This window comes from Chelonia mydas, chromosome 4 (assembly GCF_015237465.2).
Source record: "Chelonia mydas isolate rCheMyd1 chromosome 4, rCheMyd1.pri.v2, whole genome shotgun sequence".
Taxonomy (NCBI): Eukaryota; Metazoa; Chordata; order Testudines; family Cheloniidae; genus Chelonia; species Chelonia mydas.
The window spans coordinates 30,266,484-30,283,340 of NC_057852.1; the positions used below are offsets into that span (position 1 = coordinate 30,266,484).

At 45.0% G+C, this 16,857-nt stretch overlaps 1 protein-coding gene across 5 annotated transcripts in view; it reads left to right on the plus strand.

The window, feature by feature from the left end:
- NFKB1 (nuclear factor kappa B subunit 1) overlaps positions 1-16,857 on the plus strand; it is a 95,879-nt gene that overhangs the window by 30,604 nt on the left and 48,418 nt on the right. For 3 of the 5 annotated variants that reach the window (XM_027833492.3, XM_037896972.2, XM_027833498.3), the window contains exons 4-5: positions 919-959; positions 4,715-4,813. In XM_027833492.3, the coding sequence (XP_027689293.2) occupies positions 919-959; positions 4,715-4,813 (140 nt within the window). The remainder of the gene's footprint in view (positions 1-918; positions 960-4,714; positions 4,814-16,857) is intronic. The other 2 variants (XM_007054382.4, XM_043545249.1) reach the window with 1 other exon arrangement.

A 16,857-nucleotide genomic window follows, 5' to 3' on the forward strand; every position in this document is an offset into this window, starting at 1 on the left:
CCAGGGTCTCCCACATCTCTAGTGAGTGCTCTAACCTGTAGGCTAAAGTTTACAAGCAGCCGCCTCTGTTTTTCTTGAAAAGTATTTGACATAGAATATCTGCCTAACTCCAGGAAAGGGTTCACAGCTGTTAATCCCAAATCCAGGGAAATGCCACCCTTTGGCCTGGAGTTGAGATCCTTAACTCCTTCAGGGGCCAGGGCTTCGGCCACCCACCTCTCTTTGGCATTTCCTACTAGCCTGCTTAAGCAGCTTCCTGCTCAGCTTGCTGGCTTCTGTGAATCTCTTTTTAGGCACCTCGCTCTCCCCAAGGCATTGTGTATGCAGCCTGCATGCCTAGCTCAGGATTGTGAATTCCACTTGCTGGCAGGATGCTAAAACATTGCAAGTCTCAGCCTTAGCTCCCTTTGGGAATCCCACCGTTCAAAGCCTAAGGCATTGTCTACACTGCACACCTACCAACGGTGCAGCTGTGCTGCTGCAGCCGTGCCAGTGTAAGGTGCCCTGTGTAGCTGCTCTTTCTCCCCAGGAGAGAGCTCTCCCGGTGACAAAATAAAACCACCTTCAACAAGGGGCGGTAGCTTCATCTATGGGAGCTTGGCTCCCGCTGATGAAGCGCTGTCCATGCTGGCGCTTTTCATCCTTAAAACTTCTGTCATTCAGAGGGGTGTTTTTTCACACCCCGAGGGACAAAAGTTTTAACAACGAAAGTGCCAGTGTAGACAAAGCCTCAGTCTCATTGAAAGTCAATAGGATGTCAGCTCCCAACTCACTTTTCAAAATAAAACTCAGGTTCTTAGGCATATTTGAGAATTTTACCCCATGTCTTTTTCGGAGATCTAATTTAGCCCTCTGACTTCTTATATGTGATGCTGATGTAAATCAGAGGTGTGTTATTATTTTTCTTTTTTTTATTAGCAGATGGACCATATCTTCAAATCATAGAACAGCCTAAACAGGTAAGAGGAATACTGCATTTTGAAAATCTTTTGGGTAGCTGTGGCAGCATATTGTCTGAGTACAGCTGTAATCCAAGATGGAGGGATACTAAATAATGCTGTTATTCACCTCCGTTGATATTCACCTTTTCTTGTCAACTGTTGGGAATGGGCTACATCCACTCTAATTGAATTGGCCTTGTTGGCACCGACCGCCCACTTGGTAAGGCAACTCCAATCTTTTTGTGTGCTGTATATTTATCCCTGCTTACTGTATTTTTTACTCCATGCATCTGATGAAGTGGGTTATAGCCCATGAAAGCTTATGCCCTAATAAATTTGTTAGTCTCTAAGGTGCCACAAGGACTCCTCATTGTTTTTGAATAAAGTATCTCATTGTAAAGCATTTTGAACTAATAAGAATTGTGGTGCATTATTAGCAGGGTTCTGTTTTGTTTTTTACGCTTTTATAGCAAGGTTGTTTCCTGTTTTGTTCTGTTCTTATCTCTTGTCATCTGTCTGGAAGTGTCACAGCACAAAAAAATTCTGAGGGTTATATTAAATGTATTTTATTAAAGGTAGAAAACATTTCCATCTAGGAAAGAGCCTTAAAATAGGTTATGAGAGGAAAATATCCCAATATATGAAACAAATATGAGTCAATGAAATATTTCTGGAAAATTTGTAGGGTTTTTTCATATTTCTTGCTAAAATGAAAAATAAAAATAACATATATAATGGCCCTTTTCCGCACTCTTTTCAAAACCCTTGCAGGAAATTTTAACTCATAATTTGTATAGCCCTGTGGGATTCCTTTTGTCACACGCTTGGTAACGCTGAATATCCCAAGAATAAATTAAGGTAATTTTGGAATGCAATTTTTGTACAAGTGTAACACTGACAGACCCCAGTTGTCAGCAGGTGGGATCAAACCTGGAACCTCAGTGCATGAGTCTCTACTGCATGAGCTAGAAGCCACATGGCTCTTGCTAAGGCTGTAATAGACTCATTAATCTCTAAGTGGTCTCGGTGCCACTAGAGGGGACAGAACACCACATCCAGGAGGTGTATGGGTTACACAAGCACAGAACAGCACTACTTTTCACTCTTCTGTCAGTATGATTTTCATCTCACTGCACTACTTGGGCTTCATGCAGGTAAAGTGTATGGGAATTGCTGGGGATGGAAACCACCTTCCCACCCAGGGCAAAGGTGCAGAGTGCTCACTGTGATTGATACTCCAGCCTCTCTGTTGGAATTGTGGCTTCAGCCCTTCTAAGGCATTTGCACATAATCCTACATCCAGTGATTCCTCCCTTGGCCAATACAATACTGAAACCCTTTTCCTACCCCTCCCACACAGTCACATACAAGGCCAGATTGTGATGCTCTTGGATGGGTGCATAGGGAGATGGAAGTGACCAAAGATTGCTCCACCCCGGGCATACCCCATGTGAAGGCCTGTCACAATACAATCTGTGCACTCGGGAATGCAGTGACTGCTCACTCCATGCACATCTAAAAACATAAATTAGCCCAAAGGAAGTTGGGGGAAGGTGCGTCCCTGACCCCATCCCTAGCTTTGCACCGGGCTGGCCTGGCACACCAGGGGGGTGCATGCTGCACTCAGTGAAGTGTGCATGCTCTGTGCACCAGGAACTCTGGGAGCAGTTCTGCTTCTCATGTGGTTCTGAATCATCCCAAACTCCAGGCTGTGCCTTAAATACATGATTGGGTCTACAGTGTGCAATGGCTGTAAAATGGCCACCCCACCCATGGCTCCCATTGTAGAGAGGCCCCAAGGCGCACCAGACAATTTAAGGTTTGTAGTGTGGCTGTGCAGGGTGAGCCATGGACAGAGCACTGTGCAGGCAGTCTCATCACTGGCCCCACATAGGTCAGTCATGGGGGCAGGACAATGCCGGGTAGGGAGGGTTATACAGGCAATTACATGGATCCAGCGGCCTTGGCAGTTTGCAGTGGCTTCGGTGTGGCTGTTCTGCAGCCCTAGCCCTAGATTCAGGAATGAATTTCAGCCCTGGCTCCCACAACCCCAACCCCCACTTGGGCACTTCACAGGCAGAAAGCCCAATTGCTCTGCCTTAATGTGTTGAAGTGAATTTTAACCTTAGTGTTTCATGAGTATCAGTCTGTTCTGTGGGTATGTGAGTGAAAGTCAAACATTGTATGAGGCACAAGTATTTAAACAGCAAAGTCTTTAGCAGGATAGATATTGCGGAGGCTTTGAGGTTGATTACTCATTTTAAGAGCAATTGTGTGAGCGTTGTGAATAACTGTGGGCTGACAAACACTTACATTCAGATGAACCTGGTGTCAGATGTCTGCAGCCTGATCCTACCATGCAAATGTTGTCTGATTAAGGTTACAACCCAATAGTTGACATTACTGGGCAGGCTGCTGCACTTCCTAGAATCACACTGAACTCAAAAAAGCTCTGTCAATCACAGGATTGGGGCCAAAGAGGAGAAACCTTCCTGACTGAAAGTATAAGAGAGGTAGTGCCATTTGTAATACTACAGTGAAAGGTGTGTTAACATTTCTTTGTAGTAGATCCTGCATGCATCCGATGAAGTGGGCTGTAGCTCACGAAAGCTTATGCTCAAATAAATTTGTCAGTCTCTAGGGTGCCACAAGTCCTCCTTTTCTTTTTGCGGATACAGACTAACACAGCTGCTACTCTGAAACCTGTTATTAAACACTACTCTCTCCCAAATCCCCTCTCCCAGGTGGCTTTCATTTTCAGTAGTTTTTTTCATCCCTGGTATGTCAATGACTATAGCAATGACTTAGAACCATCTTGTTTACATTTCTCTTTGATAGAATAAATCCTTTGAAATCTTATGTTTATTTACTTCACTGGGGTTATGCTGATTTATACATTTTGAGGATCTGACCCATGTGCATAAGCGTAACCTTAGAACCGCAGATAAATTGTGTTATCTTGGTTACGATGGTGTGGTTATTGTTGGTAAAGGCTGACTTTCCGGTGGCAATCACTGTAAGCTGGCAAAAATTTTCAGTGTCCACTCATGTTTTATGTCCAGTGTAAAAGTAATCTAATCATAAAAGTGAATTATTTTGTGCAACTTTCTTAACCTGGACACTTCCTACTCCTTTCCCCCCACTTACAGAAATAAATAAAGGGAAAGTGTTCATAAATACAGCACATCGGATCTCATGGATTTCAGTTCACCAGGGCTTTTTTTATTATTGAAATTGCTTTTGTTCCTATATGGAACAAATTTCTTGGAGAACTGCAGATCCCTGGAAAACTTGTTTTAGAAATACCAAAATATGATGTTCCTGAAATGAAATGTGAAATTGACATTCTTGTTGGTTTCATGGCTGCTATTCTGTAAGAGGGAGAAGAACTCTTTCTTTCCCCGCCCCCTTCACCTTCCCTTCACTGTTGGGGCTCCTATTCTATCTCTCCCCACCTCTTGACTACTACCATGATGAAGAGAGTGTCTTCACTATTCTAAATCTTTCGTCCACCTTTTGACTGGTTTCTGGGGTGAAAAGGGATCTCTGCACCCACGTCCATTTAGTATAATCACATTAGCATTGGGAGAAGAGATTCCTACTGCCACTATGTGTGTGAATAAGAATAAAACTGTTTGCCACCCATTGGAAGTATCCAGAGTGTGTTTCAGGAATTAGCAGCCATAACATTTCAATTTGTCAGTGGATAGTTGTTTTAAAATGATGATTTTCAAAGGTTTTTTTGTTTTTCTTTTTCTTTTCAATTTCCACAGAGAGGGTTTCGTTTCAGATATGTGTGTGAAGGGCCTTCGCATGGTGGACTTCCGGGTGCTTCTAGTGAAAAGAACAAAAAATCATACCCTCAGGTCAAAGTAAGTTCATAAATTATTATATTTAACAATATGATTGTGAGTGCCGTACAAGAAATTCTTACGTAGGATTCATTTGTACATCACCATGAATCTATTTGAAGTTATTGAGATGAACTGTGTATTTCAATGCCAGTTTTTAAATTGAGAGACTGTCGTGCACATAAATAAGGCACTGGCTGGTTTTTTGTTTTTGGCAAGTGAAAATCCATCCTGTGAATTAAAAAGAATCTGCTGAATGTCTCTGGTTCTTCGCAATCCAAGTTTGTGTGTTTGAACTGCTAAGTTTTTAGGAGTGGAAATTAGCACAGGGCTTCTGAAACTACTTTTTTCCCCCTTAAAAGAAGAGGTAGGTAGTTTTTCCAGACGTTTGCTTGTGCTCACTGTTGTGGTAGTGGTTGAAAGCACATAATGCAGCTAGTGCTCCTGGGCCCAGGTTTTTAAAAAATGGCTGCCTAAAGTTAAGCTCCCTGCAAAGACAGATTGACTTCAACAGGAGTTGGATCAGGCTTATAATGCAGTATTTCCTAAGCAGCTTTGTCTTTATTATTAAAAGCCATCAACCAAAGAAAAATACCTATGCTAATGCAATGTTAGGGTTGAGATTATAACAGAACTAAAGTTAGGAAACCTCCAACTTTAGGCTCCCTCAGCAATCATGTTCTCCTTGCACTGCAGAAGAAGGATATACTATATTTTATTTGAGCTTTTTGAGCTCATGAATTAAGAGCCATTGAGGTTAGTGAAGAAAGCATTAATTTGCTCTTCACGAGGTAATATCTAATGCAGTGGTTCCCCAATTATCCTTAGCAGTACCACTCACAAAAGTCTGTATCAATATGGCAGTGTGTACTTTCTGAATTGTTCCATTAGAGATTTCCCCATTAAGAACGAGAATTAATAGCTTTTAATTCATGAGTTCTTTCTCCCTTCCTACTCCTCAGTGTGCTAAAGATGAGTTTCTGTGCTGGACCGTGCTCACCATCCATTCAGGTGCATGTGCTCTGTTCTTCTGTGAATCTTGGGAGAGACTAGGATTTGGAACAACTATATCTCTACCATGAGTTAGAATGAGCATCACTCAACGTAATCAGCTCTGGCTGTTATAGCCTCGGATATTAGTCTGGTAAATTAGAAATCATAGATTTAATGTAGCCTTGCAAAGCTATTTTGAAAAGTTACCAGCCCTGGCAAAGAATCTACTCACTTTCCCTTTCACATGATGATGGTGATGAGACTATGAACAAGGTATCATTTCCTGGTTTAAATATAAAATTACTTATCTCAGTAGTGGGATCTTTTTTTCCTGGTACAAGTCACCACCCAGCAATACCTTGTGGGAGAGGCTGGCAAAGGAACGAAGTCAGTTCCTCCTGGCCGCTGCCTGTTAGCGCATGTTTTTGATTCAAGTTGTGCCAGTAAAGAGAGACGTGTTTCACTCCTTTTCCCATAAGCCTCCTTTGTGTTTTGCCTCCTTTAGTCTTCACAGTTGAGCTGATCTCGATGAACCCAATTGAATATTCAGGAACAATAGTCTATAAAAAATAAAGAGGGAGTGCCAGAACCTTGGGTGTGCTGCTGCGGTAGATGTGAATCACTTCTGATGTGCACAGCTGTCTGAAAAAAGAAAAGGAGTACTTGTGGCACCTTAGAGACTAACCAGTTTATTTGAGCATGAGCTTTCGTGAGCTACAGCTCACTTCATCGGATGCATAGCATATCGTGGAAACTGCAGAAGACATTACCAGGTTACCAGCAGGAGAGTGGGGTGGGAGGAAGTTTTGTTTCATGGTCTCTGTGTGTATATAATGTCTTCTGCAGTTTCCACGATACGCTATGCATCCGATGAAGTGAGCTGTAGCTCACGAAAGCTCATGCTCAAATAAACTGGTTAGTCTCTAAGGTGCCACAAGTACTCCTTTTCTTTTTACGAATACAGACTAACACGGCTGTTACTCTGAAAGCTGTCTGAAAGCATCTGCAAAAGCCTTGGCCAGCTCAGCGCTGGTCCAACTGCAGTAATCTATGCTGACGAGCAATAGCCCCTACAAGCCATTCTGACAGTCAGAAATTGCCAAGACATAGGGGAACCCCTGCAATACCCCCATTTGTAGAATCATAAAATTGTAGATTTTAAGGCCCGAAGAAGGAGCATTACGTTGATATAGTCTGACCTCCTGCACAACATAGGCCACAGATTTCACCCAGTTATTCCTGTATCAAGTGCAAAACTTCCAGCTGAGCTGAAGCATATCTCTTAGTATACAGGGCTGGCCCACAACATTTTGACACCTGAGGCGGGGAGCTCAAATGACGCCCCCATTCCCCCTCGCTGGGGCCAAAATTTTGAAAGGTCTCAATTCTGCCTTCTTCCTGTTCCACTCCTCTCATGGTACTGCTCTGCTACCTACCCCAATAAAAGAGAGCTAACAACTTAAAATGCCTTGTTCAAAAATTTTAAGTTACACTTACATTTGCCGTTCAGGCGTTTGAAAGTTAACTTTTCTTTTCTTCACTGGCATTTTTATCTATTTGAATCATCAAACTGATGCTTTCCGTGCCTTCTTGGTTGCAAAGATTTGAACTGCTTCCTGAAGGTCCCCACTCTGGGCCAGCTCATGCTCTTTTAAGATGGTTGCAAGACTGACCAGCCTCTCCGGTGTCATTGTGGAGCATAGATGTGTTTTTATTAACTTCAGCTTGGAGAAGCTGCGTTCTCCACTGGCAACTGTTACAGGAAGTGTTAGAAGTATGTGCAGAGCAACAAAAGCATTTGGAAAGAGGGTGGTCATCTTATTTGTGCACATATATTCCAGAACAGCCTTTGGAATTGATCCTGCTGAAATGTATCTTGAAAGGGCTTTTAGTTCATCACCTAAATCACTCGCATCAATATCACGCATGTCGTCGGGTGTCAACACTGTCTCTAGTGCCCTGCATTGCTGGTGTAGGTCTTCATACAACATCCCAAATATACTGCTGTGTTCCTTGAGCTGCATGAAACATTCTTCAACTGACTGTACTGCACAATCTAGCACCTGGTTAAAGAATTCAACTTTGAATTGTTGTTTGGGGTCTCTTATGGGATTATCCCGTGCCTCGTAATCAAAATGTCGTCTTCTTTGGTGATTCTTGTATTGTTGAATGGGTGGGAAAATAGCTTCAGTGTGAAGTTCCTCTGTCAACTTCTGTGCATTTTTCAGAACATTTTGAAATCCCTCATCTGACTGGTAAGACTTTTGCTTTTTCCAGTTGTTCCATTGCTCCAGATATATCAAGGTCAACACCTTGGAGTCTCTTGCTTACAACATTTATTTCAAACAGTATGTCATGCCAACACACTAAGCCACACAGAAATTTGAAGTTATGTATGTTTCTGATGATTTCATTTCCCTCTGCCACTGTTCTCCCACGAACAGTTCCTGTCATAGCATTATCCTCCATAATGGCAACTATGGCATCATCTATCTTCCCAATTTGGTGTTTGATAGGCTTTATCTCCTCCACTCGACTTTCCCATCATGTGGCACTCAGTGGTTTCAGTGTCAGAGAGGATGTTCCCAGATGTTGCTTCAAAATTTGCCGTTGATGAGTTGATGCAGAGAAAAATACATAGATGCTTTGAATTACATTAAAAAATTCAGCAGCCTCACTAGAAGCTGATGCTGCATCACTACCACCAAGTTCAATGAATGAGAACTGCATGGGACAAAAAAAGCTCGAGGGTTTAACTCTCGGATCCGTGTCTGCACTCCTCTGTTCTTTCCTCTCATGTTGGCACCATTATCACAGCCCTGTTATACCAATAAAATAAAAACCAGCAGGATCTTATTAAAGGGGATAAGACAAAATCTCACATTTATTGTGAATACAAAAAGAATCATAGTAGGCAGTCAGTTATAGCTATAACATTTCATTCAGTTTCACATTCATTCACACATTCGTTCATACACAGACACAGGTTCTGCAGCTGCTGTATAGTTACCAGTCATGAATGTAGCTTGAGTTCGTGGCTTGGGTTCATAGCTTATGACAGCTAACTGGCCAGGAAAGCTGGGCACAAGGAAGAGCTGGGTCTCTGTTGGGCATGCACCGATGCCCTTCCATGTTGGCAGCAGAATGTTACCCTTCAAAGTCTTCCATCTCACCCATCCTTTTTGTAGGCTTTAGTTTGAATCCAGAGTCTATAGGTCTTGCTGTGTCACGCTGCCTCTGGGTCTGGTGTGATTGATCACCCGTCAATTGCAGACATGACTTTCAGCCTGGGACCTGGCTTTGATGTTTCTTCAATTGTACTTTTCTTCTTTTCTTTTGAGGATGGACTCCTCTTACTTTGTCAGGGCTGTTGTCTGCATCCTCAGCCGTTGGGTGTTTACACTTTATTTCATCAGGACAGGCTGGGGCTGGAGGTTGATTCCATTATCCATAAATACTTCATTCACACATCTAAACTAAACTAATGAGATTACAGGCTGGTTTTTCAAAAATGATGTTTGCAGCAAGCTTTTACAAAATGAAGTGAGCATTTTAAAATGGCGTTTGAATTACAATATGGACAAGTGTAAGGAATGGCAAACAGTGCACAGAAGTTACCATGTTGAAACAGTGTAAGTTTCAGCGATTTAAGCAGCAATTGGATTGAAAGTGAAACTCAATTAGCCAGTTATTGGGGTAACCGGTTTTATGAATGAATGTTGTTTCATTCATAAAACTTTGCTTATGAAGTTATATTAATAAAGTGAACAATTAACAACAATTTCATTGATAAGTTTTACATGACCTCTCATGTCAGCTATCGCAATTCCCATGTCTTCCAGCTTTTTAGGAAGCACATTTATCATACCAGCTCCTGTAGTATCATCCATGTCAATAAATTCTAGAAAATGCTCTCTGACAGTCACCATTTGCAGGGACATTTTCACTAGGTTCTGTTGTTGTTACAAAACGCACCATTAAAGTCATTTATTCTGTATGGCCGATGTCAGGTGTGCAGTCCAGAATAATAGAGTAATATCTTGCTGACTCCAGATCTGCCACAATCTTCTGTTCGACTTTTGTTGCCAGGAACTATATGATCTCATTTTGAATTGTTTTTCCAAAGTAGTGGTGTGTGTACATTTCTTGGGTGGTGACTCTTCTTAGATGCTCCTGGAGTACAGCATCAAACTCAGCCATCAGCTCCACAATTTTAAGGCAGTTTCCATTGTTTGGCACCTACAGCTGATCTGAAGTGCCACGCAGTGCTAGGTTTTGGGTAGCAAGCATTCTCACAATGGCAATGAGCCTTTTCAGAACATTTTGCCAGTAAAGAGACTCCGATGCAATCTTCTCTTGATGCTGATCATCTATGCTGGTCTTTAACCTTAGTCGCATCTCAAGCTCTTTCCACCTATGGAATGCTCTCTGGTGATTTGCTGCCTTCTCATGGCATGCCAGATTTCTAGCCAGATTTTTCCAGTCCTTTGTTCCTGTAGAACCCAGTGTGGCTGGAACACTAGACTGGAAGAGTTTGCAACAAAAACAGTATGCAGCATTCTTGGGTTTTGAGTACATAAGCCATGGCCTCTCCACTTTGTCACCATTGGGGATTTCATGCCAGTAATGTGTTGGATGGACTCTTCTGTTTTCATTGTCTTTGGGGAACATGAAGTTTTTCACTTGTTGTGGCCCATGCAGAACAAGGAAGTCCCTCAGGCTACTGCTCAGTGGGTCCACAGTCCTGGATCATCTAGACTTAAGGAACTAAATTCACCAGCAGCTGTTTCTTGCACCTCCACCACACACTTCTCTGATCTACACTTTTCTTCAGGAATGGTTACATCCATTTGAGATGGAGCTATGGATGCTGCAGTAGCTGCCTGGTCACCTGCACTCTGACTAACTGGAAGATCAGGCATCTCCTCACCACTCACATCCTCACTGGGGCCAGAAGACTCACCGTGAACGTTTGTGTCTGTGTATCTCAGGAGAGCTCCTTCCTGCTTAGATAGAAAAGCTTCCTTTGCTTGCTTTCTTTTTCTGAATGCTGCCCCAGAGGGGCATTTTCTTCTTTCACTCATGACTGCTGTTCTGTGCCAGCTATGGTGGCTCTCAACACTCAATTGAAGGGGACAAATAAGCAGGCTGGTAGTAGGGCCTGAGTGAGGGAAGATATCAGCGTCTTAAGGGCCTAACTGGCTCCTACTACTTCAGTTGACTGCCTGTTCTCCTCAGTTGGGTTCAGGGAAGCAGCAGGAAACAGGAAGCTTCCAGAGAAGCTGGTGTTAATCAGTCCAGGCTCCTGGAGATGCTAGAGAGGTGCTATAAGAGGCTCCTCCTCCTCTCTCTCCCTGGAGCTGCTGCTGCTTTCTGTTATTCCCTCTCACCTTTTCTCCTGCCTGCCTGTTATGTCTCTTGTGCCCTCCTTCCTCCAGCACAGCACTCCACCATCTCTGTGCATCTAGAGCAGAGAGACTACATATGCACCAGCAGCAGACACAATTTTCTACACTCTGGGTCCTAGTGGCGCCCCCCACAGTCTGGCACCTGAGGCGGCCTCCTCTATTTGCCTCATGGTAAGGCCAGCCCTGTTGTTATTTGTCTACACTGCAAAATTAACTTTGGTTAGCTCACCCCCATTAACTAACTCCGGTTAAAATAGCTTTGAATACATAGTGACTTGGTTTTTAACTCTGGTTAATGGCTCAAGTTAAAATCCATTCGTGTGCCTGGGGTTTAACTGGAACTGTTAACTGAGTTAAAAGCCAAGTTGCCATGTCTGCACTGATTTTTTTTGCACAAGTTAGCACTCACGGATCTGGCACTTTAAGTCTATAAGAAATAGAAATCGGTAACATTTGTATTGTAAGACAAAAACTCGTGTGTGTGTAGCCTTACATTGTATGGTATTATATTTTTATGTGTACTGTTATACTTTTAACAACAACAATAATAATAGCACTTACAGAGTATATTACATTTTCAAAGCACAATATAGTTTATTATTTAATTATTTGTGTGTATCTACAGTGTAGGGTATGAATATTAGACATATTACAGTAAAGTTAGATTTCAGAGCTACCTAAAGCTACACTGGAGAGCTACCAGTAATATAATCTAAAAATCTACAATAATTTTAACTTGTGTCCACTTAATACAAAGAATTTAACATAGGAAAACGATGATATATAGAACTCTACCGCTGCCATCCGAAAGCTGTTGAGCTTCATATTCATAATTACAGTTTTGTCATCTGGAGAAAAAAGGAGAGAATACATACTGTGCTGATCACTGAGTGTAAGCGGCTATGCACGCCCTGCAAGGTGTTCTTACAAAGAAATGGTAACCACCACAAGAATGAAACTTGATTGGCTTGTGTCATGACACCTGATTGGCCTATGTTATCATCAGTTCATTGAGACATCTGAATAGCGTTATTCATAATTTTTCTTTACATACTTTATACATTTGGAAGGAAAGACTTTACAAGAATAGTCTACACAAAATGTCCTTCTGCCTTCTTTCATGTTTATTGCTCAGGGAGATCCTGCAACAGAATCCATGCCGATGGACCTGTAAGTTCATGTGGACCTGTGTGTTATTCTTTGAAGAGCCTAACCCAGTTGGGGATGCTATAAGATAATGTGCTGAAAAGTGAAAATACTAGAAAGCTTTCTAATTTTAGTTGTCTGGGATTATTGTAATTTACAGCCTGATTCAGGAAAGCGTTCCTGTGGAAGTCAGTGGGATTTTAGCATGTACTTAATTTTAAGTCTTAGTCGGTGGTTTCCATGGGAATTCACAGAACAATAAAGCTACTCAGGTAATGTGCTTCCCTGATGAGGAAAGGAAAAATATATTGTTTTTCTTTTGGTAGAAATTAAATTCTAGAATGATTGATTACTGATTAATATTAAGAACACATGTTAAAAAATAATTAAAGTTACTCTTTATTCCCCAGTTGCTTTTAAATGAAATGATCAATATTCAAGCATGAACATAACTTGTTATAATAAGTCTTTGTTTCCTTTAAAGCAAAACGCATTGGACCAAATTCATCCAAGGCTGAAATCAATGAGAGTTGCATCCATTATTGCCAGGACTGAATTTGAGCCATTGACTTCCTTTAGGCCAAAATTGCCAAACTTGGTTTCTTCTTCGAGTGCCTGCTCATGTCAATTCCATTCTATGTTTGTGTGCGCCCATGTGCACAGTCAGAGATTTTTGCCTTAGCGGTACCGTAGGATCGGCTATAGCGCCCTCTTGAGTTCCGTGTTCTTGCACTGGTATATTAGGTGCTGCTGACCCGATGCCCTCTCAGTTCCTTCCTACCGCCCATGACGGTTGGTTGGAGCACCTTGTCTGGCATCACAAGAGCATTAGCAGTTCTTACTGTCTATTGTTCTGTCTCCTTTGTTGTTAGTTGATAGGTATTTAGTTAGACCTTTAAGTTAAGTGTTAGAGTAGTTGTTTAGGAGTTAGAGTGATTGGCCCAGCCAGGGACCCATCTCCGACTTCTGGGAGCAGCAGGGGGTTCTGGCCCCTTGTAGGGTCATCCGTGCCCGAAGCAGACCCAGTGGAAAGGCCGATCGGCACTGCAGACATCAAGCCAGGCCCCGGCATCTAAGGGCAAGCCAGTTATGGGGCTGCCCCCTAAAACAGCAGAGCATTCCCAATCCCTGGACGACAGGTGATGGTCCGCATCACCGCAGCTTTGGTCCCTGATTAGAAAACACAGGTCCCTGATGCCAAGGTCTCCGCCTGCAAGGCACAGGACACCTGAGTCACAACGCCAAACCCCGTACCCATGGTACTGTCAGGCATCCCACCAGAGTTCGCCACTTCACAGATCTCCATCACCTAGGCGGTCTCCCAGGCGTCAATCCCCCTTGGTGTGGGATCGTTCCCAGTTGCAACACCAGTCTCCAGCTCCCTGGTACCACTCTTTGTGCAGCACTGGTCCTCGCCCTGTCCTTACCGGTCACCAAAGAGGGGCAGTTGGCAGACTCAGGCATCTATGGCTCCTCCCTGGTCACCAGAAGGGCAGTGGTCCAAGCCTGAAGGGGAGTTCAGCCCCTCATCTATAAAAGGCAAAATGCCACTGACCCACAAGAGCAGTGTGGCTCCTGCAGCGGTGGCATGGAGGTAGGGGCAATGGCCTGCTCAGTGGCAGTACTGGAACCCATGGGGGGTACCTGTTATACCGGTCCTGTACTCCCACCATTCCTCCCAGGCTGCATTGGACGAGCTGCCCCCAGCACAGCTGGCACCCGAGTCAGCACAGTGCCAAATGCAATGCAGGGGCAACACAGTGGGCCCCAATGAGCAAGAGTCAGCTACCCCTCCCCCTGCCATGCAGTCATCTTCTTCGTCTCCGGACAAAGCTGTGGCGGGCCCCTCGCTAATGAGCAGTGCCCCCGACGACTTCCGGGAGCACCAGGCCCTGCTCAAAAGAGTGGTTGCCAACCTGAACTTGGAGGTTGAGGAGTTAGCGGAGGAGTCCAACAACTTCGTTAATGTTATACCCTCCTCCACCCTGGGCCGGATCGCATTGCCCTTCCACCCACAGGTCCTTAAAATTGCCTTGTCGGTGTGGCAGACCCCCTCTTCCATTCTTCTTACCTCCAAGAAAGCGGAAAAGAAGTACTATATCCCCGCAAAGGGGTTTGAGTACCTGTACACCCATCCTCCAGAGGGATCCTGGTCGTATCTGCCATGAATGAAAGGGACAGGAGAGCAACATGCCAAAAAATAAAGACGCCAAGAGGCTGGACTTGGCTGGCCGGAAAATTGATTTGACAGCCAGCCTGCAAGTTTGGGTGTCTAACTATCAGGCCCTGCTAGGCAGGTACAACTTCAAACTGTGGGACTCCATTAGCAAGTTTAAAGAGGGCCTTCACAGGACCGAGCCAAGGAGTGAGCCGCCTTGGTGGACGAGGGCAAAGCGGTGGTGAGAGGCGCCTTCCAGATGACCTGGGATGCAATGGACTCGGCAGCCAGGGTAGTCACCTCTGCGATGGTCATGAGACGCAGCTCTTGGGTATAGTCCTCTGGGCTGTCCCAGGAGATGGAGACTACCCTTCAGGACCTTCCGTTTGAGGGAGCCGTGCTCTGACCGACGCACAGCTCTACGGCCTTAAAGACTCCCATGCCACCCTCCGTTCCTTGGGCCTTCACATCCCTCAGCAGGCTAGAAAGCCTTTCTGTCCGCCTCCGTTGAGGTCCTGGGGTGCCTCCTGGTCCATCTCCTACAGGAAGAAGGACAGAGACAAAGGATTTTAATGGCTTCACCTTTCATCTTCCTGTTCCTCTGCCCAGCTTGGTTCTTCCAGAGGCCAAGGAAGCCAGAAGCAGGCGTTATGAGGATGCACCCGAGGATGGCGCCCCAGTCACTTCCCAGGATCCTCCCCCCTTTCCTCAACCGCCTGCACTCCTTCCGGTCAGCCTGGACGTGGCTGACCTCAGACCGTTGGGTGCTCGACATAATATCTTCACCCTGCAGTTCGTGGCCGACCCTCCCTCCCACTCCCCTTCCCCTTCCCTCTTCAGGTACCCTTCTCACGAGCAACTCCTTGTTCAGGAAGTCAAGAGCCTCCTATGCCTGGGGGCAGTAGAGGAGGTCCCTCCAGACTTGAGGGGAACAGGGTTCTATTCCCTGCTATTTCCTAATCCCAAAAGCAAAAGGGAGCCTCAGACCCATTTTAGACCAGCGCCGCCTCAACAAGTCTCTCAGGAAGTTAAAGTTTCACACGGTCTCTCAGGCCTCCATTATTCCCTCCCTGGATCCAGGAGACTGGTGTGCTGCCTTCCACTTAAAGGACTTATATTTCCATTTTCCTGGGGCACAGGCGTTTCCGCCATTTTGTGTTGGGCCACTGCCATTTTCAATTCACAGCACTGCCCTTCCATCTCTCGTCAGCCCCAAAAGTGTTTACAAAGTGCATAGCGCCAGTGGCTGCTTATCTGAGGCTCTGAGGGATGCAAATGTATCCATTCCTCGACGACTAGCTAATAAAGGGCTGGTCCCGGCATCAGGTGCAGCGGCATCTCAATCTGATTTGCTCCACCTGTCACAACCTGGGGCTGTTGATAAACAAGAAAAAATCAACCTTAATGCCTGTACAATGCATAGAGTTTATTGGAGCGGTCCTTGACTCTACTCAGGCCAGTAGAGTCTTCTTCCCCGAAGCTCAGTTCCAAGCCATGGCGGACCTGATCTCATGCAAACTTACCCTCTCACCACCACTCTCACGTGCCTACGATGATTGGGCCACATGGTGGCCTGCACGTAGGTAGTCCAGCACGCGCAGCTCCACCTAGACCACTACTGTTGTGGCTGGTGTCGGTCTATGTCCCCAATAGACACAGCCTGGACTGTGTGGTCAGGGTCCCAGTCCACATATTATCGTCACTCACATAGTGGTGAAATCCTGCATCAGGGTTGGAAGAAGCCACACACCTCCCCGAGGCCAGGAACGCTTTGGCAGATTGCCCTCAGCAGGACCTTCTCATCCCACCATGACTGGTCCCTCCATCCGGAAGTGGCCAGCTTCATCTTCCATAGGTGCAGAACTCTCCAGGTGGACCTGTTCGTGTCCAGGCAGAACAGGAAATGCCACGTTTTCTGCTCAATTCGGGGGATCGACAGAGGCTCCGAGCCTGTTGGACACTTTTCTGCTCCTGTGGTCGGGGGCTCTGTTGTACGTCTTCCCTCCGGTGTCGCTGATTCACAGAGTCCTCATGAGAATCAACCAGGAGAAGGTGAAGGTAATCCTCATAGCACCGGCTAGGCTGTGCCAGCATTGGTTCAGCATGCTGCTGGACCTCTTAGTGGCTGCTCCATTATGGCTGCTGCTCAGGCTGGACCTGCTATCCCAAAACCACAGCAGTCTTCTGCATCTGAACCTGGCGGCGCTGCACCTGATGGCTTGGCTGCTACATGGTTAAATGCGGAGGAGCTGGAGTGCTCAGGGCCTGTTGGGCAGCAGAAAGCCCTCCACCACAGCGATTTACCTGGCCAAATGGAAGCGGTTCACTTATTGGACCTTGGACAAAGGCAGTCGACCTGA